At 46.7% G+C, this 22,181-nt stretch overlaps 1 protein-coding gene across 4 annotated transcripts in view; it reads left to right on the top strand.

Annotated features, from left to right (window-relative positions):
* Positions 1-4,605: 4,605 nt before the first annotated feature.
* UXS1 (UDP-glucuronate decarboxylase 1) overlaps positions 4,606-22,181 on the top strand; it is a 151,948-nt gene continuing 134,372 nt past the window's right edge. For 3 of the 4 annotated variants that reach the window (XM_063078026.1, XM_063078023.1, XM_063078025.1), the window contains exon 1: positions 4,606-4,779. In XM_063078026.1, the coding sequence (XP_062934096.1) occupies positions 4,686-4,779 (94 nt within the window). In that variant the 5' untranslated portion in view covers positions 4,606-4,685. The remainder of the gene's footprint in view (positions 4,780-22,181) is intronic. The other variant, XM_063078028.1, reaches the window with a different exon arrangement.

Here is a 22,181-nt window from a genome sequence, read left to right as displayed (position 1 = left end):
CTCAAAGTGTAAAATAAATATCTGTGAGTCCACACTCACATAAATGATTAAATAAGTTAATGAAGGGAGGAAAGAAACAACTCCTGTGCAGAAGAATTCCACTCCACCAGGAATGACAGTGGTTTCTGCACAAGTCTTCATTTTCCTACAGAAGAGTGTCCTTAGTCAGAGACAGCGTGGCCTGAAAGCCCAGCCCTGTGCTCACAGCCTGTGACTAACCCTGGACACTCACTCACCCAAGGCTCAGAGCTTCGGTTTCCTCATCGTCTAAAGACAGTGGCAATGCAAGTGTGTACAGCCACCAAGGTAGATGGTATGGAGGTTCCTCAAAAAATGACACATAGAACTACCATGTGATCCAGCAATTCCACGTCCGGACATGCACGCGAAAGAATTAGAAGCAGGGTCTTAGAGAGGTTTCTGCACACCGCACTCATAGCAGCACTGTTCACAGCAGCCAAGAGGTGGCAGCAACCCAGTGTCCACGGACAGACGAAGGGATAAAGGAAACGTGGAGTACACCTATGATGACATACCAGTCAGCCTCAATGAAGAAGAAAATCCCGTCACTTGCAACAACATGGGTGAACCTGGAGGACATTATGCTCAGTGAAATAAGCAGGCACAGAAAGATGAATACTGCAGGATTTCTTATGTGTGGGATCTAAAAAAGTCGAACTTATAGGTGAGAGCAGAATGGTGGTCACCAGACGCTGAGGGGGGATTGGGGCGATATTGTTCAACGGATACAAAATTCCAGTTATACAGAAGGAATTAGTTCAAGAGATTCATTGTACAACATGGTGACTACAGCTAACAACGACATACTATAAACTTGAAAATTGCCGAGAGGGTAGGTTTTAAAGGTTCTCCTCACTAAAAATGATAAATATGTGAGGTAACGTATATGTTAATTAGCTTCTTTTAGCCATTCCACAATGTATACATATATTAAAACATCATGTTGTACACCATAAATACAGTTATGCATCATGTAAAGATGGGCACACATTCTACGCAATGTGACATTAGGCAATTTTGTTGTGTGACCATCACAGAGTGCACTTACACAAACCTAGATGGTACAGCCTACTGCACACCTGGACTATCTGGTATAGCCTAAGGTGCCCAGGCTACAAACCTGCACAGCACATTACTTTACTGAATACTGTTGGTAATTGTAACACAATGTTAAGTATTTGTGTATCTAAAAATATCTTAATATAGTAAAGGTATAGTAAAAATACTGTATAAATGATAAAACGTGGCTCACCTGTATAGGGTACTTACTATGAATGGAGCTTGCAGGACAGGGAGTTGCTCTGGATGAGTCAGTGAGTGAGTGGTGAGTGAGTGTGAAATCTGAAGACACCTCCGTGCACTGCCATAAGTAATTACACTATGATGTTACAATGGCTATGATGTCACTAGGTGATAGAGATTTTTCATCTCCATTATAATTTAATGGCACCATCATAGTACATGTGGTCATGTCGTTGACTGAAGTGTCATTATGTGGCACATGGCTATACACAATTGTTATTTGTCAATTTAAAAATTAATTGATTAGGGGGGAGTAGGGGTAGGGAGGGGTTGACTAACGGTTACAAAATTACAGCTAGATAGGAAAAATAAATTCTAGTGGTATATGGTAGAGCTAGGTATGTTCTCAAATAGCTAGAAAAGAGATCAAATGCTCTTATCACAAAGAAAAGACACATTTTTGATGAAGAATATGCTTACTTTCTTCATTTGATCATCACACATTGTATACATGTACTGAATGTAACTCTGTACCCCATACATAAGTGCAATCAATACCTGTCAATTAAAAATAAATAAAATTAATTTTAAAAATTGTTAAAGAAAGAAAATAGCAGCAACAACAGCAATCCTGTCCCAGAGGACTGTCCCAAGAATTACATGAGAGAACATCTGAAAGTGCACTGCATAACAGTCCCTGGCACACTGTGAAAGTTTAATAAATGTTAATTTTTTTCCCTCCTTGGCCTTTTAACACTCTAGGAGAGGAGTCACATTATGATTCATTGTTTAATTACACTAAGTGTCAAGAACAATGCCTTGTAACTTGTGTCTGCTCAGAAATATTGTTATTAGCACATCCACTGGAAGAATGAAGGGTTGACACCACGGGCAAGGTCGGGGTGGGGACATAAGCCTGAACCTACTGGGGACTTGGGATGGGCTGGGAAGAGGCAGGAGCAGGAGCAGAGTCTGGGCCCAGGCTCCCCAGAAGCACTCTGAGAGCCTCTCTGGCATCTCCTCTCCCTCAGGCCTTTCACCTCCACTGGTCATGCATGAACTGCTGCTCACTCCCTAATTCTGGCTGTGGTTGAGCAGGAAATCAGGGTCTTGGGACACCAACAGCCTTCTGGGTGGCAATAATGACAGCAGCAGCTATTTTAACTGCAGCTGCTAATGGTAGTTCCTTATACTTAATCCAATGGGCATGAGAAGCTGGCAACAGTGTCCGGACACAGAAAGAACACTCAACTAGGAAGGCTGGGTTTAGAGAATTTGCCACAAAAATGGCAAATACCCCACAATTTCTGACGTCTTTAAATTGATAGGTACATATCAACTAAACCCTACCTACGATCGAATATGCTTGAAATCTGCCTAAAAGCCTCGATCTGATTTTACGGGTAGTGCAAGTGTCAACAAAATCTTTTCTCCCATCTCTGCTCTTCACCTTTACATTAAAAACCATGGAATCATAGACTGGGAGGAGCTCAGAGTCCCGTCTGCTCTAGATCTCAAAAACCATAGATCTAACTCAAACCCAAAATGTCAACGATGAGACTACTAAGACTCACAAAAACAGACGTGTTCCAAACCAGTGTGCTCTGGCGGCCTGGCCTGTCTGGGGACCCAGGCCTCCAGCTCCCTGCCAGGTGCTTTGTCACACGGCAGCCTCTTTGGTACTTCAGAGACAGGGAGCTGGGCTTCTGGAAAAGAGGCCACTCCAGTTGTGGGCAGCAGGGACAGCAGGGTGGCTCTTCCCTTAGGGAAGCTGCTCAGCCTGTTTCCTCCTATGTGATTCCCAGTTAATTTATGAGGAGGGTTGAGATGGGGGAAGGTGTGTCAGAATCACAGAATTAGCATCTGTGCTGTGTAGTTAGAAAGACGTATGTAACTTATTACTACTTTGACTTATTGCTAGTTGTATTTATTTTTCTTGGAGTTTCTAATAAATTTAAAGGTTATTCTATTGTTGAGTTAGCAAAATGGCCTAGGGTCCAAGAGGCAAGAGAAGACGCTTGCTGTTCAGATTTCTCCCTGTGGCTGATTAGCCTTTGTAGCCTGCAGCTCCCCCACACTGTACAGGGTCTCACTTGACTTGGCAAAACACAGATCTGTGTGTATCTGTCTTTTCTCCACTACGGGATCAGCTCTCTGTGGATCCTGACACATCTCCTTGCTTGTAGTATGGTACTCAATTATCATATGCAAACAGTACAGTTGTCCCATCCACTGGGGATTGGTTCCAGGACCCTTGAGGACATCAAAATCTGCGGATGCTTAAGTTCCTGATATAAAAAGGCATAGTATATAACCTACCTACATCCTCTTTCATATTTTAAATCATCTCCAGATTATCTATAATACCTAATACAGCATAAATGCTATGTAAATCACTGTCACAGTCTATTTTCTTGTATTATTACTTACTGTTGTATTGTTATTTTATTGCTTTATTTTCTGAATATTTTCTACCTGCGATTGGTTGAACCCGAAGCTGCGGAACCGCGGACACAGAGGACTGACTGTATAACACAATTTACCCCATATCTATGGTAACACAGTTAGGCTCAGCAGAAAGATTGGAATTAAACACACCCGACGACATGTTCAGGGTTTTTCTCTAGGCAGAGACAGTGGAATTTCATCTTCCTTCCTTTTCCTAGTTTACCTTAATTTATGTGATTAGCCTTTTTTATAATAATAAAAAACACCATTTATTTTTTAAAGAAAGACATCCCAGTTGATCACAGCAAAGACAAATACAGCTGGTCTTGCTTTTGGCAGTGTTTAGGGGATTCATCATTTTCGCTGCCAATGTCGTAACGAAGGAAGCCACCAAAACGTCCAGAGAACCAGTTAACTTCCTGAGGGAGGCATTCAAAGAGCGCCAAAGACACGGCAAAAGTTAGCATAAACAAGCGTTTCGTTTCACGGCAACACTGGAGCGCCCAACACGTGCCTCCCGCTGGGGTGGGTTCGGAAGCTCTGCGACCGCTGTCCCACCCTCCCGGTCCGGGACGCACCTTCTAGAAACTCACTCCCAGCCGCACCTCCCGCCCGGCGCACCGCCGCGCTCGGAAAAACAAGCCCCCACGCGCATGCGCCGCGCCCGCCCCACCAACACTCCCAGACACATTCTTCGAGAACCGAGGCGGCGACTGCGCCTGCGGGAAGCCGGGAGGGGGGGGGGGGGGGAGGGGCGGGGTCGCGCAGGCGGCGGGGGCGGAGCACGCGGCGGGGGCGGAGCGGCGTGTGCGCAGCTGTTCCTCCGGCAGGAAGCCGGGCGCGCGCGGGGGCGGGGGTGGGGTCGCGCAGGCGGCGGGGGCGGGGCTCTGCCGGGCTGCTGCCGCCGCCGGGGCTCATTGTGCAGCAGGCGGCCCCCTGTGCGGCAGGGCCCTGGACCAGCGCGGGTCCCGGGGATGGTGAGGAAGGCGCTGCTGCGCCTCGTGTCTGCCGTCAACCGCAGGAGGATGAAGCTGCTGCTGGGTATCGCCCTGCTCGCCTACGTCGCCTGTGAGTGCTCGCCCGCGGCCAGCCCGGGAGCGCCATTCATTCCCCTACGCCGCGGCGGGGCCGGGGGCGGCGGGCCGGGCGGCGGGCTGTGTGGGGCCCCTGGGCGGCCGTGCAGCCCCCTGTCCCTCCCGCCCCGGGCGGGGCATGCGGTTCCTGCGCCCGCCTCTTTTCACTCTTGCCGCAAAGCAGCGGCCAACTTGGGCGCAGACACTCGACCGCTTAGGCCCGGGCGCGGAGACCGGGCGGCCCGGTGGAGGGCCCTCGCCCACGGGCTCGTTGACCGCTGGGTCCCGGGCGGACGAGGTGCCGCCGTCCTCCGGAGTCCCCGTCCGGTCGCCTGGGACTCGGCGGCGGCGCAGCTGTCCACGTCGCCTCGGGAGCCGGCGACGGTCCCGACCGGTGATTCCGGAGTGCCGCGCGGGGACACCCTAGGGGACACCCGCGGCTGCGCCGCCGTGTTGGTTAAGTAGGATAAAGATACTGTTGCCGTTAGCAGAGCCCCCGCTCCGTTTGTTTGCTCTGCAGGAAGATTACTCAGTATTTACCTGTGGGGTATCCTGGTGTTGCCAGCCCCCGCCGGCCCGCGCCCAGGTGTCCCGGCGCACGGGCACCCCCGTGCCAGGTGACTCCCGGGGCGCGGCGGGACGGTGCTCCTGGCCCGGCGGCCGGGTCCAGCAGGGAGGCGCATCGCTGGGGGCCGGGCGGGGCGTGCCCGCGGCTGTGGTGTGTTCCAGTCTCCTTCCTGTCCTTACTCACAGCCTGCTGCCTGGAGAAAGGGCAGGAGGGAACTTTCCAGACAGGTGGTGGACTATCTGCTTCTTAGGGAAGGCAGAAACCGTTTTTTCGTGTTTTTTTTAAAAGATCTATTCGTTGGGAATATATTTTAATTACTGCTATTAACATTTTAGCAAGTACCAAAATTGGACTAGAAATAGCTGCCAGTGTGAGCTCCGTTTGAATCCTAGCTACCCAGATAGACGCTCAGTGAAATGAAACCACCTGCCAACTGGTTGAGTTAACTCGATCTCTGATTCCTGAGGTGAGCGAGGACTCTGGAAAGCGACTTCAGTTGATCTCTGGGAAGACAAGTGTGATTACGACCCAGCCTGTCTCCTACAACCCAGCTGTTCCAGGAGGTGGAACCGCCAGAGCTCAAGCAGCACTCTGGTTGCTAGGGGAGGTTTCTGGCTAGGGAGTTAGAGGTGAGCAGTTTTGCAAGGGAGGAAAAGCTAGTCTGAAGTGTGTGTGGTCAATCTTGAGTTAGAAAGCTGAGACCCAAGAGGAAAGACCACTTAAAGTTTAATAATTATTATTATGACAATAATAAAATACATGAATTTGTTGAGTGCTTAACTGGGTATGAGCAAACATGATTCTTCGTGTCATTGTCTCATTTAATTATCTCAGCAATCCCAGGAAATAGATACTATAATTATTCTCATTTTAGAGATGAGGAAATTAAGGCCAGGAAAGATTAGGGAATTTATGGATGATGATACAGATGGTAAACTATGGAGAGCCAAGATTTGAGCCCAGAAAGTCCTGGGAACTGGGAGTAGAACCCAGTCTTTGGACAGCAGAGTCTGTGTTGATTTTGGGGGCTTCTAAAGTTAGACATAGGCGGTTAGAATTAATAAGGTAGTGGATTTACTGAGCCATGGAAATTTCTTCACCAATTATTTATTTGACTAGGAAATCTAACCGGGGTCTGTTGCTGAACTTGGCATGAGGGGACACTATCGGGTGCAAAAACATGATGGCACAGATCATAGGTCACAAAATCTAGCGCAGTGGTTCTTAAACTTGAGCATGCATCAGAATCACATGGAGGGCTTTTAAAAACACAGATTGCCACCTCCCGTCTTAAGTTTCTGATTCAGTAAGTCTGGGATGTGGCCTGAAAGTTTGCATATCTAATAGGTTCTCCTGTGATGTTCTTGCTGTGGTCTGGGGACTGCACTTTGAGAACCACTGGCCAAGAAGGTGAGGTGGGCACGAACTGGATAAGCAAACCAGAGGAGGTTAAATTACAAACTGGTGTGAAGGAAAGGAATGCATGAGAGCTGGTGGCAAGGACCTGAGTGAGAGCAATCAGGGAAGTATGTTCCCTGAGGGATGAAGGCTTGGGCTGAGAATGGAAGATATGTAGGAGTTAAGGGGGAGGAATAGGAGGGAATGTGTTTCAGAAGGAACAGCATGTGTGCAGATTCTGCAGCAGCCAAGAGCAGGGTGTATTCTAGGACTGCAAACAGGGTAGTGGCCTTGGAGTGTGGAAACATAGCAATGAAGCTGTGCAGGTAGGCCAGCCAGAGCAGGTGTTGGACTGGGTCACAGACCCTTCGGACCCGTTCTGTGCAGGCTGGGTCACAGACCCCTCATATGCAGGTCACAAGCTAGGTAAATGGAAAAAGATCCTGCGAGCTAAGCCCCCAGCAGATCAGAGCTGTTGTCTTTTATACTAGTCAGATAACAAAAACCACATGGGTGTCAGTCATATAGCTAAGGAACACCTGGGCGCACATGCGCAGTTAACATATTTTTACAACAAACGTGCTGAGTTATGCTCAGCCGGATATGAGGTGAGGGAGCCTGACTACTCTGTCTCCATTTTCCTCACAGCAGGCGCGCCTGAGGCCTCAGCCCAGTTCTAGGTGGGTGCTTGAGGACTAGGGTGGGCAGTATCAGTAAAGAACAGGGGTGGTAAGGCCAAGCCACTTCGCAGGGAAGAGTGTTTCAGGGTTTCTGATTGATAGTGTCTGAGGATGCTGAAAATTAGTCACTCAGTGGTGATGCCTGTGATTTTTAATCTACTTTTCCTTACTGATAATCTTGTCCTCTCTATTATGAGTCAGATCTCATCTGTTTCAAAAAACTCTCCATACTCTCAAATTAGACACACCACCCTTAAGTCATTCTCCCTTCTAGAAGTGCCCTCCAGGTTCCTGGAACAGCCCTCAAGTTCTGTTAGTCTTTCTCATTCTACCCCTTACATCTTTCCCCGAAGTCTTTGTTGCTGACTCTGGTCAGCGTCTCCCTTCTTGCTACCACGTGACTCTTCTGACCCATGCGTTGGGTGGGTGACCACATGCCAACTTTCCAGTTGCTCCTGAGTTCTTTTCCGTGCAGACGTTTTCTCCTCAGTGACATTCCCAATCCTGAGGACAAGGCTTGTGTACTATGTGTTTTAGCACTTAGAACAGTGCTATCAGCTCATTGGAAGAGCCCAGCAACCACCCATTGGATTGATTCAAAAATCATGCCAATCTGCAGGGGTAGCTCCTAGGCAGACTCAGCTTGAGTTACCTTTAGTGGTTTTGTTGTTGACATGCATGCAGTTTAGAAAGTAAGATGGCCTTAGCAGGGCTTATTAGACTGAACAGCATTCCTGACATGATTTTCCCCGCCCAGAAGCAAGCATTTCATGTCTTCCAGCGTATTATTTGGATTATTTTGGAATTTATCTTTGTGCTGCTGAGTCTTGTGCTTCCTGATTTCTCTGTTATAGATATTACCTAGTGACTTTGTTCTTGGGAAGATGCTTGTTTATTCTCTTTCCGCTCCACATGTTCTCACCATCCCTCGTGGAGATGTGTAATTTTGAGGAGATCAATATTTAGTGTTTACAAGTGTGATATATAAAACCTATTCATAGCAAGTCATGTTTGTACAATGCATCTTCTCTGGAGCTAATAATTGGCTGTTCTTTGATTTGCCTTGCTTTCTTCACACTATGACAGATCCAGCTCCAAACACTGTGCCTGTTGTCTGCACTCTCCCCAGGGTGTTCACAAGCAGCAGGATACCCCTCTGCCCACGCACCTTCCTGAGGAAGGGCCAACAGAGACTTCTGCCTGCTCCATGTGCCTGGGGACTGGCCGCCACCCATGTTCCTCCTCCCCATCGGCCTGGAGCTGCCACCACAGGGCTCCTGCTTCCTGACTTCCTTATTTCACTCCTTGGCTAATGTGATGTGAGGTGAATGGTGAGACTTTGTCCATAGTGTCTTTCCTGCCTTCATAATTGACAGATCAATAATGTAGATTTCTAGAAAACAAGGTTCCAGTGTAATTTTTAAGGCATTGTTCCATTCCTTTCTGGCTTCTGGGATTGTTGGGGAGTGTCAAGCCAGTACTTTTCTTTCTGGAAGGCTGTGGGATCTTCTTTTTGTCCTGGCAGGCATTGCCCACCACTTGTTCCCAGCTCACTGTCCCCAGCTCTTGGCAGGACTACCCTTGCCCAGTCCCCGTGCCGGTGGCCACACAGAGTCACTGTGACCTGTCTGGCCCCTGAGCTGAACAGAGGTGTGCTTCACTCCTGGGCCTGCATTTAGCTGCCAATATAAGTTGCTGCTGGAGTTTTCTTACCCTCTGGTTTGGTAACAGTGTGCAGAGCCCCTCCCTGCCACTCCAGTCCCCTGAAGTACACTTGAAGCATGAATCTGGGGTCTTACACCTCTGAGGGTTTCGGGGTGCTGTTGCTGCACTGCATGGAGCCTGCCCTCGCAGATGCCCCCAGTGTGCAGAAATTCCCAGGGCCCGGCCTCAGGGAGTTTTATCCAGTGGGCCTGGTGTCTTCGAGGCCTTGCAATCCAGAAGCACTTCTTTCTGAAACTACCAATATTCAGATATAGAATTGCCCGCACCAGTCCTTTTATTTCCTACTTTTCACTACTTTTAAGTTATGCTTTACTTTCTGGAAACTTCCTCATCTTTGAATTTATACTCTTCTAGTGATTTTTTAAAATGTTTATTTTTGCTGTCATTTTTCATTTGTAAGAGTTCTTTTTTGTTCTCTGAATTAAAGAAAATATGGTCTTCATGTCATGCGGTTCCTTGTTAATGATAATTTTGTTTATCTGCTCTGCTCTCTCCTCCTTGAATAGCCTTCCGTTTGCTGTGCAGGGCTCTAGTCAGCTGTCTGCCCGGGTGTGAGACGGAGGGCGTCCTTGTTCTGTGAACCACACTGTGCCTTTGTGGAATCCCTGCCTCAGTACCTAGGTCTGTCCTCTGGCCATTGTGACAAGATGCTCTCTGCCCTGCTGGGGGGAGGCCTGGCCTCCTGCGTCCTGGAGCCCAGTGGGGACAGGGCTGCAGGCCTGAGCAGTCACCTGGTCGTCCCCGTGGGTCCAGGCCTGACCAAGTCTTGACCTTTCTAGGTGTAAATCGGCTGTCCCCCCTGCCCGCGTCTACCCGTGTTCTCTCAGTCCCACTACCCTTGACAACCTTCTTTCCGCCTTCCAGCAACATTTTATTGCTGATCCTCCTTTCCCCTTTTCCCTGTCCATGTGGATTTATTCCTTAAACAACAAGAACAAAAAAGAAATCTAAGAAAAAAAACACCAAAGAAGAAATTTTCTGACATTTTCCTGGGGTTTAGAAGCCATTATCTTTTCACCTTACACTCTCAAGAACTAGAGTTGCGAGATCTAGTAATATTCACGTTATTTTTTGTGTGCTATGGATTTTGTTGTAATGGCATTTTAGTTGTGATACCTTTCTTTCCTGTCACTTTTTATTCCACTGAAAAGACGTTAGTCCTGTAAACCATATAAAAGAATGTTTTATATGCATTAGCTTTGCTTTTGTGGGAACACACTTGAAATGTCTCTGAGGTTGGCATTTTCCTAAGAGTACAGTTTTGCCCTTAATAGAATCGGCTCCCACGCGTTTGGCGATTGTTCTCAAGTGCACTTAGGGAGCATTTGCTGGCCTGCTGCCCTGGAGCAAACAGCAAGTCAGGCGTCGTCATGACGCCAGCGGACCGTACCGAGAGAAGACAGCCACCACAGACCAGTGTCAGCAGTGTGTCCGCATTCACCCGCGTGTGGGAATCAGCCTGGAGTTGTTCAGTGCAGGTACCTGGGATCCTTTCCAGACCTGCTGGAGAGCAGCCTGCGGATCTCCCCCTGCCTTCCTTGGTTGGAGACACAACCTGGAAATTGTTTTGAAGCTTCAACATTTTATTTTGAGAATTTTCACACTATTTTTTTTTCTTTGTATTGAAAGAATAATTCAGCCACCACCAAATTTCCTCTATCTAGGTTCACCAGTTTCTTACACGTTTCCACATTTGCTTTTTCTCTCAGTCTTTTTATAGATATTTTATACATGCTTTTTGCGTTGAAATATTTGAGAGTTACAGACATAATAATACTTCATCTTTAAATACTTTAACATATATCTCCTAAGAATAAAGGCATTTTTCTATATAATCTCATTACCATTATCACACCCTAAAAATTAACATAGTATCATCTAAGAGACAGTCCATTTTTCCCAGTTGTACCATAAATGTCTTATAACCTTTCTGGTTGCCTTTGTTTTTTAAATCTAGGATCCAGTCAAGATGTACATTTTGCATTTGGTTATGTCTTCAGGTCTCTTGAGCTATAATAGCCTGGTTGTTTTGGTTTCTCATGACATTTACCTTTTTAAAAAAAAAAAAAAAGAAGAAGCCAGACCAGTTGTCCTGTAAAATGCCCCACATTCTGGATTTATCTGAGTGTTTCCTTATGATTAAATTTGGTTAAACCTTTTTTTTATAACAGTGCTTGTCAGTTGGCACTACGTCAGTGGGCACGTGGTGTTGGGGTGGTCCTGCTATGGAAGGGTGCATTGCGGCATGTCACTTCATTTGGAGTGTGTTTTCCTCACGCACAGTCTGGGGTGATTCTTGGAAACCGTGTGAGTATCTTGTTTTCCAGTTAGTGCATTTAGTGCCCCTTGACGATCCTTGCCTGGACCAGTTTTTAAATTGGGATTTGCAAGTGGCGATTTTCTAATTTTGTAAATTCTTCCACATTTATTGACTGTCGTTCTTCTGAAAAGAACTTTCCTTTCCTCTTTCTTCTCTCACTCTCTGTACCATTCGTTCGTTCCCTGTGGCTGCTGTAGCACATTATCCCAAAGTACATAACTTTGAAACAAGAGAAATTTCTTCTCACAGTTCTGGGGCCAGAGGTCTGAACTTGAGGCGTGGGCAGGACTGTGCTACCTCAAAGGTGCCCTCACGGCCCTGGGCCTTCCTTGGCTTTGCCATGTCACCCCAGTCACATTGGAGGTGATGACCTCCAGCCCATCAGTGGGCAGAGCCAGGAAATGTGCGTATTTTTTTCCAGTCATGGGTTTATGCTGATGCCCCCAATTACCATCTTCGCATGGTAGGTTTCTTCCTTACCTTCCCCCCATTGCATGTTGCAGTTTATTTTTCCCACAATGAAATTCTTGTTGCCAACCTCAGTACATTTACTCATTTATTCTATACTGCCTACGGACAAAATAGTTTTCAGAATCCCTACTTTAGTACCACTACCAACAACAAGCTTAAGAAAACTCAGGATTTTTTTTGTAGATTTTTTTGTCCTTAGACTGTATTCCTCTAAGGATATGGTATTAGTTTGTTTTACCTCCTGTGTCTCATGTTTTACCTCCTGTGTTTGAAGATACAGGCAGGAGCCACGCACACACTATTGTATTTACCCAGAAGGCAGCATACTATAGAGGCTATTTTGCATCTTTCTTTTCCCTGCTCAGTGCCTCCTGTAAAGAACTTTGTGTGCATTTACAGAGGTCGTCCTTTTTACAGCTGCATAGTACTCCTGTGGGAGTGTACTGCAGTTGTTGACCCTCTCCTGTGGAAGGACATTTAGGTTTTTCCAGATGTCTTGCTGTTGCAGATACTGCTGCACAGGCTCTGGGCTGCGCTGCTCCCTCCCCAGCTGAGTGTATTGACAAACATTTGAATTTTCACCAATGTGAAAAATGATATCTCTTTATAGTTTTAATTTGCATTTCTCTTATGCATGAGGTTAAACATCTTTTCAAATGTCTAAGGGCTATTAATATATTTTTCTATGAGCTGTTCATATTTTTGCTCATTTTTCCATTGAGTTTTTGGTCCTCTTTTCCCCTCACTTTAAAGAACTGTTTGTATATTAGGGATGTTAACTGTCCTTTGTGATATAAATTAAAACTCTTTTCTGAAGTCTGGTGTGGTGTAAGAAAAATATGTTAGGTCTTTGTCCCGGCTTCCTGCCACAGAGCTTCTAAGCCCTTGGAATTTCCTGAATGATAGGACGTCTTCTGTTTCTCTTAATGAGAGGCTCCCTTTTTCATAATACCTGAGTTTATGCTAATGAGGTAACCTAGAGTGGGAGTCCTTGATAGCCTCAGGATGGGACTGGTCACCAGAAAGAGCAAGCAGTTAGAAGGCTGGGACTTCAGCCCCACCCACCGCCCTCCAGGTAGGGGTGGGGTGCTGGAGATTGAGCTCATGATGTGCTGGGAGGGGGGCATACCCTGCCCGCTGCATCTCCTTCATTTGGCTGTTGCTGAATTGTGTCCTTTCTAATAAACTGGTAATTGTAAGTAAACTGTTTCGCTGAGTTCTGTAAACTGTTCTAGCGAATTGTCACACCCGAATAGGGGGTAATGGGAACCTGTTTATAGCCAATCTTTCAGAGGTACTGGAGGTCTGGGACTTGCAGTTGGCATGTGAGGTAGGGACCGTCTTGTGGGCCTGAGCCCTTAGAAGCGGGGTCTGCCCTGACTCCAGGTCGTTAGTGCCAGAATTGAATCAAATCGTGTCTGGAGAGTTGGAGAATTGGTTGGAATAGCCCACACACTTGGTATCAGAAATGTTCTGTGGGTAGAAACAGGACATAGGACCTGGGACTCTTTCATTTCCAAGTTTTCCTCTTTCCACAGGTAGCTCTTAAGCAGCTGGTCAAGGTAGAGTGCTGAGTACCATGAGAGAAATGAGGCCTGGAACTTTGAAGGAACAGGGTGCTCTCCACACATTGAGATGGCATTTAGGAAGCGGATGGGATTTGAAGAGTCGAGTGGAAGGTGCAGGTGGTGGCGGGAGCAGAGGCCGGAGGTGGCGGGTCAGGGGACAGTTTTCTTAGGTCCATAAAGGCAGGATGTGGAAGTCTGACCCGACACAAACTTGATTCAGTGAGATGAGTAAAGGTTTGATGGGAATTCATGCAGCATGGGAAAGGAGAGATTTTGGTGAACATGAGGACAAGGCAGATTATAATTAGCTTTGCATTTTGGGAGTGGCCTGTCTAGCCTGAATGTTTTCCTTAGCTGTGTGTCTCTTTCCCATCCTCCCTTCCTTTTGTAGGTGTGTTGTTAGATTTTAGTCCTGGTATGTGGTACTGCCGTCCAATGCTATGGTTTGAATGTTTGTGACCCCCAAAACTTATATGTTGAAATCCTCGTCCCCAGTGTGATTGCATTAGGAGGTGTGGTCTTTGGGTTGTGACTAGATCATAGGGGTAGAGCCATCATGGGGATAGGATTTGTGCCCTTATAAAAGAGACCCCAGAGAGCTCCCATGTCCCTTCTGCCATGTGAGGATGCAGCAAGAAGGCATCATCTGTGAACCAGCAAGTGGATCCTCACCAGACATCAAACCTGTCTTTGCCTTGATCTTGAACTTCCCAGCCTCCAGAACTGTGAGAAACACATTTCTGTTGTTTATAAGCCACCCAGTCTATGCAGTCTGTGGTATTTTGTTATAGCAGCTTGAACGAACTAAGACAGCCAAGAGTTCCAGAATGTGGCTCTTGTAAAGTTGAAGAGCTTTCGTGAGTTGATGTTGTAACAGATGGGCCAGTCACACCTTCTCCATGTGCACTGAACCCCCGTTAATGCCTGCCTCAGGTTTCTCTTCTTGCTTCATGTTCTGCAAATGTGATGGGTCTTAGGAACAACTTGAAGGACAGATGTGGAGAGAGATGATTCAGGGTCTCTCGTTTTTGAAAGGGATGATCTCACTTGCCCAGATTTGACTCTCTGGCTTGGGCAAGCCATCTAACCTTGCTGATTCATTTTGTTCCCACTTATAAATTGGAAATACCATGTTCTTTTATACACTGAAGGTAATAATATATACTTGTTTTAATACTATGAGGAATTGAAAGGTTTTCCTTAAAGAGATGATGCCTCAGTTGCTGAGCCACATGGGGCAGAAAGATGTTCCCAGGCGGGGCGGGGCAGTGCCACCCAGCAGGTGGGAGCTGCTCTGGGGCGGGCCACGTGTTCCTCATCGCCCTTCTAAATTTCAAGTTAATCCATCAATTTCTTTTGACTTTGGTTATGTTTTTTAGAGTTGCTTTAAGTAAAATAAGTGACGTAAGCAACAGCAGAAACCACTTGAACTTCAAAGCCGTCTTTTTCAGAAGGCGCATCTGTGCTACAAAATGAAAACAATTTTGTTAGGGTGGTGAGGTCTTGTAATGTTATTCTTAGTATCTTTGAATATTTTTATAATATTTTTAGAAACTGAAAATGAAACATGGTACTTCGAAGTTAGAATTTGGTTGATGTATATACTGTGAGTGACCTGGCTTTCATTTATTTTTTTTAAAGATGTGAGCAGGCAGCTGGGCTATATCAGCAAAAGAAAATTGAAGGTGTAGGACGGCTCAGTTACAGTCAAGCGAGAAAACCAAATGAATCTGCCCTCACTGAGGGGCCCATGATAGTTCTCGTGGAGATGGTTGTTAGCTGTGAATAAGGCCTCCCCGTGTACGGTGGTCCTCAGCAACACTCTGGACCTTACTTCTTTTCTTCCTCTTAGTTTCTTTTGCTGTTAATAGAATTTAATTCTAATTTACTGCTCCCCCTACCCCGGTGCATTTTAATTATTAAAAAGACAAACTTTCTCTCTCTCCCAGGTTCTTAACACAGTGACACCCCCCCCCCATACACACTGAGGCTGTGTCTGCCCTCCTTAGGCTTCACCTGGCCTGTGTCCCCACCCACCTATGTGGGTGCTTACATGTAGCTGTCACCCTATTGTCCTGCAGGGAAGAGGGAGGCGGGAGAGGCTCTCCATTCTATAGGTAGGGAAACTAAGGCTTAGAGTGGCTACATACCCTACCCCAGGCCTCAGTCTGGCCACAGTGATTCTGTAGTGGCATAGAGGGACCCGAAGGAACCCCAAGGCTGCCCCTACCCCATTTCTTAGCTTGGGTATAGGATTTTTAAAAAAATAAACTGTGGCAAATTACAACATAATATAAAATTTACCATCTTAACCATTTTTAAGCATACAATTCAGTAGTGTTAAGTGTATTCACAATGTTTTACAACCATCTCCAGAACTTTTTTATCTTCTCTAACTGACACGTTACACCTCTGAAATAGCCCCCTACTCTCTCTTCCCCAGCCCCTGGCACCCACCATCCTAATTTCTGACTGTATGAATCTCACTATTCTAGGTACCTCATATTAGTGGAATAATTCAGTGTTTGTCGTGACCGGCTCTTTTCACTCAGCATGGTGTCCTCCAGGTTCATCCATATTGCAGCACGTGTCAGAACTTCATTCCTTTATCAAGGCTGAGTAATATTCCATTGCATGTATAGCCCACATTTTGCTTATTCATTCACCTCTCCGTGGACACTGGGTTGCTTCCAGCTCTTGGCTATTGTGGATAGTGCCACTGTCAACACAGTGTACAAATATCTCTCCAAGACCCTGCTTTCAGTTTTTTGGATGTTCACCCAGAAGTAGACTTGCTGATCATGTTCTATGTTTAATTTGTGAGGAGCTGTCATCCTATTTTCTGCAGCGGCTGCACTATTTTACATCCTACCAACAGTGCAGAAGGGTTCCAGTTTCTCCACACCCTTGTCAACACATGTTATTGTTACTTTATTTTTTTAGTATAGTCGTCATCCTAATGGGTAGGAGGTGGAGTGTAGGCTTTTCATGAAACATGTTCTGAAAGAAGTAAAATTCTGAGGCAGCCCTGATGGGGTGCCTACAAGGCAGAGGGGGCAGAGGTATTTTGGTGGATTGCCCTTGGCGATATTCCCACATTGCCCTTGTCTTGTTGCTGGGTGGTCCAGTGACCCCCTGTCGTCTTGTGTGGCCCTGCTGGGAGCCCTCTCCACCTTCTTTATGTGTCTAAGGTGGCTAATAGGGGACAGTGTGGTGGTCCCAAGTGGCCTGTCATCAGCTTGTTTGGATTCAAGCCCCTATAGCCTCAGTTTCCCACCTTAGATGGTTGGAAGGCCTGTTCCTCTGACAGGGCAGCAGTGTCCTCTCTAAGCTGTTGTGTGCTGCGTGTGCAGGCCCCCAGTCCTTCTGAGCAGAGACGCGCTCCTGACACACTTACGTGCTGCTCGCACTTGTACCTGCAGCACACCAGCCTGGCCCTGCCCTGCTGTGCCACACCCCTGCACCCCTATAGCTGTCAGCTCCCTCCAGGGCCCCCAAGGCACCTTCCCACCTCGCTCCTACCTCCCTGCACCTGCCTCCCTTGCTATGCCCTCCCACTCAAACACCCCCCGCACCTGCAGCTCAGCTCCCCACCTGCCCCCTGCTCTCTCTTCTTCACTTTTGCACCCCCCCTTTCCTGTGCACACTTGTGTGCTCTGCTCCCCCTCACCAACCCCCCCATGAAATCTGCGGGTAGAGGCTACACCTTAGACTGACCTCCAGGAGCAGCATGTGACACGGTCCCTCTGTGTGGATGGCCACAGCACCATTGAGAACGAGCCCCGCCTGCCCCCTCAGTCGGTGTGCAGCATGCCTGTGGCACTGTGGTTCGAGGTGGTACCCCTTGATCCCTCCCTGAGTTCTTTTCTTCTCTGCCCCTCCTGAACACAGATGAAAAGGCTGACTTTAAACCACCGTTAAGGTTTTTTAAAATCCCATTTGAAAATTACAAAATAACGTAGAAATAGAAGAATAAGGTGTTTAGTATGGAAAAGCTGTAGTGGGTGCAAAAGCAACAGAAACATAATCCTCATAATTTACATATATTAAATGTCTTTCCTCCAGAAATAGTGCATGTCTCTTTATTTAGGAAGATCTTTCTTTCTGGCATTCAGGAAAGTTTTGTAATTTCTTGCATGTAGGTTTTGGGTGTTTTTGTGAGTTTTATCTCTATGAAGTTTCTCTTTAGTATTCTGTATAAAGATCTAGTATCAAATATATTATTAATATTGCTAACAGAACTTTTCAACAGCAAGCAGCAGAATTAGTCCCACAGCTGTAATCCTTTTTTTTCTTTTTTTTTTTTTAGTGGGTCTGAACCCTTGACCTTGGTGTTATAACGAGGCGCTCTAACCAACTGAGCAAACTGGCCAGTCCTTATTTTTTTAAAAATTTCTACTTTGCTTTTTGCACAAATCCTTAATATGTGTACATTTTTTCATTGTGCTTTTAATCATAGCGCTGTACTTTCTGAAAGAAGTTAATCTAATTGCATTTTGTGACATGTCTTAGCATCCTGGGTCTGGTTAGGTGATAGTTCCTCCCGTTGGAAGTTGTGCAGAGGAGTCTGAATTTAGTTTTTCTTCCTAACTAGTACTGCTTCTTTCCCCCCAGCTGCCTTTGTCTTAGGCATTCTAAAAATAGATTCATTAGCGGTTACTGGAGGCCGTGGAGAGGGATCCTGGCCGCAGAGCTGGTCCCTGGACACAGCTTCAGCGGCAGTGTTTGGGGTCCAGCTGTGCAGTGGGGCTGGATGTGTGCTGTCTTCTCCTGACGTCTGTTTCCACCGGGAGGTTACCAGTCAGAAGGGAAGAGCATAGGGTTCATTCATTGTGGGCTGTGAGAAACGAGGTCCATGACGTGACCCGAGCTGTATGCTGTCAGGTGGCGCTCTGATTGCTCTCCCTGCAGCCGTCCTTGTCGGATGCTGGGGTGGGCTAGGAAGGGCTGTCCTCCTTTGTTCCTCTCTTTTCTTTAATGAACCTGTTCCTTTTTTCCATCAGAAAACTCAGGAGATACATCCACGTAGTAGCCTCAGGGGAAGTATATTTCATTTTCCATGGATTGTGAGAAAATACTACCACATTTTCTTAGGCTGAGCCTGAATCTAAGTAGAAAAAAGCGGAAGAAATAACGTGGCAACATTTTCTACTGTACCATGCCAGACATGTACTAGCATTTGTGAAGTCTAAGGAGGGGAGGAGGGCAGAAAGGAGAGCCCACTGTTTGTCACTTCATATTTGTGTCTAGTCATTTGCAGAATCAAAGGACATTTTTCCTTCCGGGAGATCAGGCGTGGTCTGGCATTTTTCTTTCTATCTCTTCCTCCCTTCCCTCTTGCCCAAGTTTGATGATATCCTCTAGCATTTCAGATTAAGAGATTTTTTGAATGTTTATCTATTAAATGAGAACACTGTGGACTAGATCTGTGAGTGACATGTATCAATGGAATGTGTTTACAAATTTATTGATGTCCTGTTGCAAATGGCAAAAATTATATGAGTTCTTAGGTAAATGTTTGAGGACAGAATGTATCTTACTTCTGGCTCTAAGATTTAGTCACACAATTGTTATTAACATACGTACACTGCACAGTTAACTGCCTCTGTAGAATTGTTGCCGCAAAGTACTAAGTAGAGTTGGAGAACATGGGGACCAAGGTCCTTGATTGTTAAGTTACGGTTTGGATAGTAAAGTGCAAACGTTATTGATATTTTATGTATCTTTTGGGGGCTTAGTTTTAATTCATAATTTTAGCATTCAAACAATATAGAAGCACATGGAAAGTGACTCTTTCTTCCAGCTAATCCCGTTTCTCTTCTAGTGGGTTACTTGATGACAGTTTGGTGCAGTATTTATGAGTCACCCAGATAGTTTCCTTTGTGTTGTATGTTTGTAGAATATCTTAGTTGCTTTTAAAATGTAATTGGTATCTTAACCCGTGACTTGGTGTTGTCAACACCACTCTCTCCCAAGTGAGCGAACCGGTCATCCCTATAGAGGGATCCGAACCCATGGCCTTGGTGTTATCAGCACCACACTCTCCCGAGTGAGCCACGGGCCGGCCCTGTAATTGGTTTTTACCATCGATTCTTCTGTTGTTTGCTTTGTTATTTTGTATATGGAGAAAGTCTTTCAGCAAGGTCGTACCTCCTTTATCTAAATGGTTGCACAGAACTCATTGGTAGGTTTATATCTACTGTGTCTTCATTTTAATAAAAATAAGACTTTGGATGGTGGGGGATTCTAGTGGGAGAGATCTGTTCCTTTAAACCGTTGTTCTTACAGCTTTTTGAATGGGAGTGAAACCCCTTAAGGATATAAGTAAATACTTAGAACTTTATTTTATTTATTTATTTATTTATTTTTTTGTCTTTTTTGTGACCGGCACTCAGCCAGTGAGTGCACCAGCCATTCCTATATAGGATCCGAACCCGTGGCGGGAGCGTCGCTGCGCTCCCAGCACCACACTCTCCCGAGTGCGCCAGGGGGTCGGCCCAATACTTAGAACTTTAAAGCTTTACCTTAAAGCTTGTGTTGGTGTTTCAAGGTCATTTGTGTTGAGGTTCTCACTATAATCTTCAGTCCTCTGTTACGTTTACCTTGCGATGTGATGCACAGAATGAATAGGACAGGGACCCTGTCCTCCTTGTGGAGGTGGCATCTGAGGGGTGGTGAGGCCACACAGGATTTGGCAAAGCGGCAGAGGTGCAGACGAGGAGAGGCACAGGGCAGGGCCTTTGAAGAAGTCCAGAGCAGACCAAGGCTTGAGGCCAGAAAGAACGTGGGGGTTAGTGTTGTGGTGGGGGACCGTGGAGGCGAGCAGGGCCTCATCACAAAGGACCCCTCGGACATCCTCCCAGGAGCAGGGGTGGGGGAAAGCGCTGGGGCGAGGGTGGCCTGGGTTGAGAGAGGCCCTCTCTCTGCCTGTGCCTGACACGTGGGGAGCCAGGGGAGGGAGGGGGGCGTGGACACCAGAGACCATGCAGGGCTTTGCGTGCAGAGTGGGTGCAGGATGAGGTCCTAGTGTGCGCAGCACATGGGCCAGGGTGAGAGCTCTGTCAGCACTACCGTGCTGTCCATGAGAGACCAGACCACCAATGGTCAGTGCCACTCATTTCATGGGCAGGGAGTGCAGACATGATAGAAGAAGCCAGAAGGCAGTCTGTGTGTTGGGTAGGCTGGGTGTGCTCTGCACTGTTTGCTGCAGGTGACGGAGGAGTGGAAACAGGGCAGGGCCAAGGGCTAGCAAGGCGTCCCTCGTGTCCCCCGTGGGATCCCCACTTGGGATGTTGTGGAAAGAGATTGTGGCGCTGCTGTGTTACACCCACTTTTTACCTCATCCTTTCACATTTATTATTTTTGTGTTATAATGAACATCATGCAGTGGTGCGTGTGCATGTAAGTGGGGTGCGTGCTCAAGATTCTTTGATAGTTGGAGGTGGGCAGTTAAAATGGCTTGGAGAACTTGGAAATCTTGAGCAGGAGAGTGACAAAGACGGGAGAAGTGCCACATGGAGGTGGCTGAATCAGAAGGACAGTGAAGGAGGTTGTGGGTGATGCAGTGGCCGGAGCCCCGATGCGGGTGGGCACAGAATGGGGGGCATGTGAAGGATGAATCATAAGGGGCTGCCAGCTGCTGGGGGATGGAGGGGGCATCTGGAGCACAGCGGTGTCAGCAGAGGGATTATTTCCCACATTTGTTTAGCACTTTTCTTTCTCTTACCAAAACATGGAATGTCATAGAGGATTTGAGCAGGTGAGAAGGAGAAGGTGGTACCCACAGCAGAGGTTCTCAGGCTTTTGCTGCATCATCGTTACCAGGAGTACTTGCTGGGACCCGGGTGGCTGGGCCCCACCCCAGAGTTTCTGATTCCAGAGCTGTCTTAGCCCAGGCTGCTGTAACAAACATACCATAGATTGAGTGGCTTATAAACAACAGACATTTCTCTGTCGCCTTTTTGAGACTGGACATCCAAGATCAAGGCACCAGCAGATTCGGTGGCTGGTAAGGACGTGGTGGGAGGAGTGAGGCGACTCTTGGGGTCTTCCGTGAGTGCACTGACTCATCCATGAGGCTCCACCCTCATGACTTAATCACCTCCCAAAGGCCTCACCTCCTCGTACCATCATGGTGGGGGTTAGGATGTCAACATGTGGATTTTGAGGAGACACAAACATTCAGACCATAGCAGGAGCCCTGGAGTGGGGCCCGAGAATCTGCATTTCCAATGAGTTCCCAAGAGATGCTGCTGCCAGGGTCCAGGACACACACTGTGTAGGTCTGTTCTAAACAAGCACTTGTCCATTCTACCCACAGAGGGTCCCTATGGACCCTCTTCTCCAGACATTTAAAGCAGAGTAGTAAATTTTCTTGAGATAGTTAAGTAAATGGTTTTGAATTTCTGCTCTTCTAACTTACATGTTTGGAGGATTTTAGTTTATAACTTATATTACAATTTGGGGGGATTTTACCTTATACTTTGAAAGCTGTAATATTCCCTTACATGGACTAAATCATTGGGAATCTTTCAGATTTTAGAATATTTGCAGAAAATATACCGGTTGAGCATCCCTAATCTGAAAATTCAAAGTCCAAAATGCTCCAATGAGCATATCTGTTGAACGTCGTGTTGGTGCTCAAAAGGTTTTGGATTTTGGAGCTTT

Source organism: Cynocephalus volans, chromosome 14 (assembly GCF_027409185.1).
Source record: "Cynocephalus volans isolate mCynVol1 chromosome 14, mCynVol1.pri, whole genome shotgun sequence".
In the NCBI taxonomy this organism is placed as follows: domain Eukaryota; kingdom Metazoa; phylum Chordata; class Mammalia; order Dermoptera; family Cynocephalidae; genus Cynocephalus; species Cynocephalus volans.
Note: the sequence above shows the minus strand (reverse complement) of the source record. Positions and strands in the feature narration are given on the sequence as shown.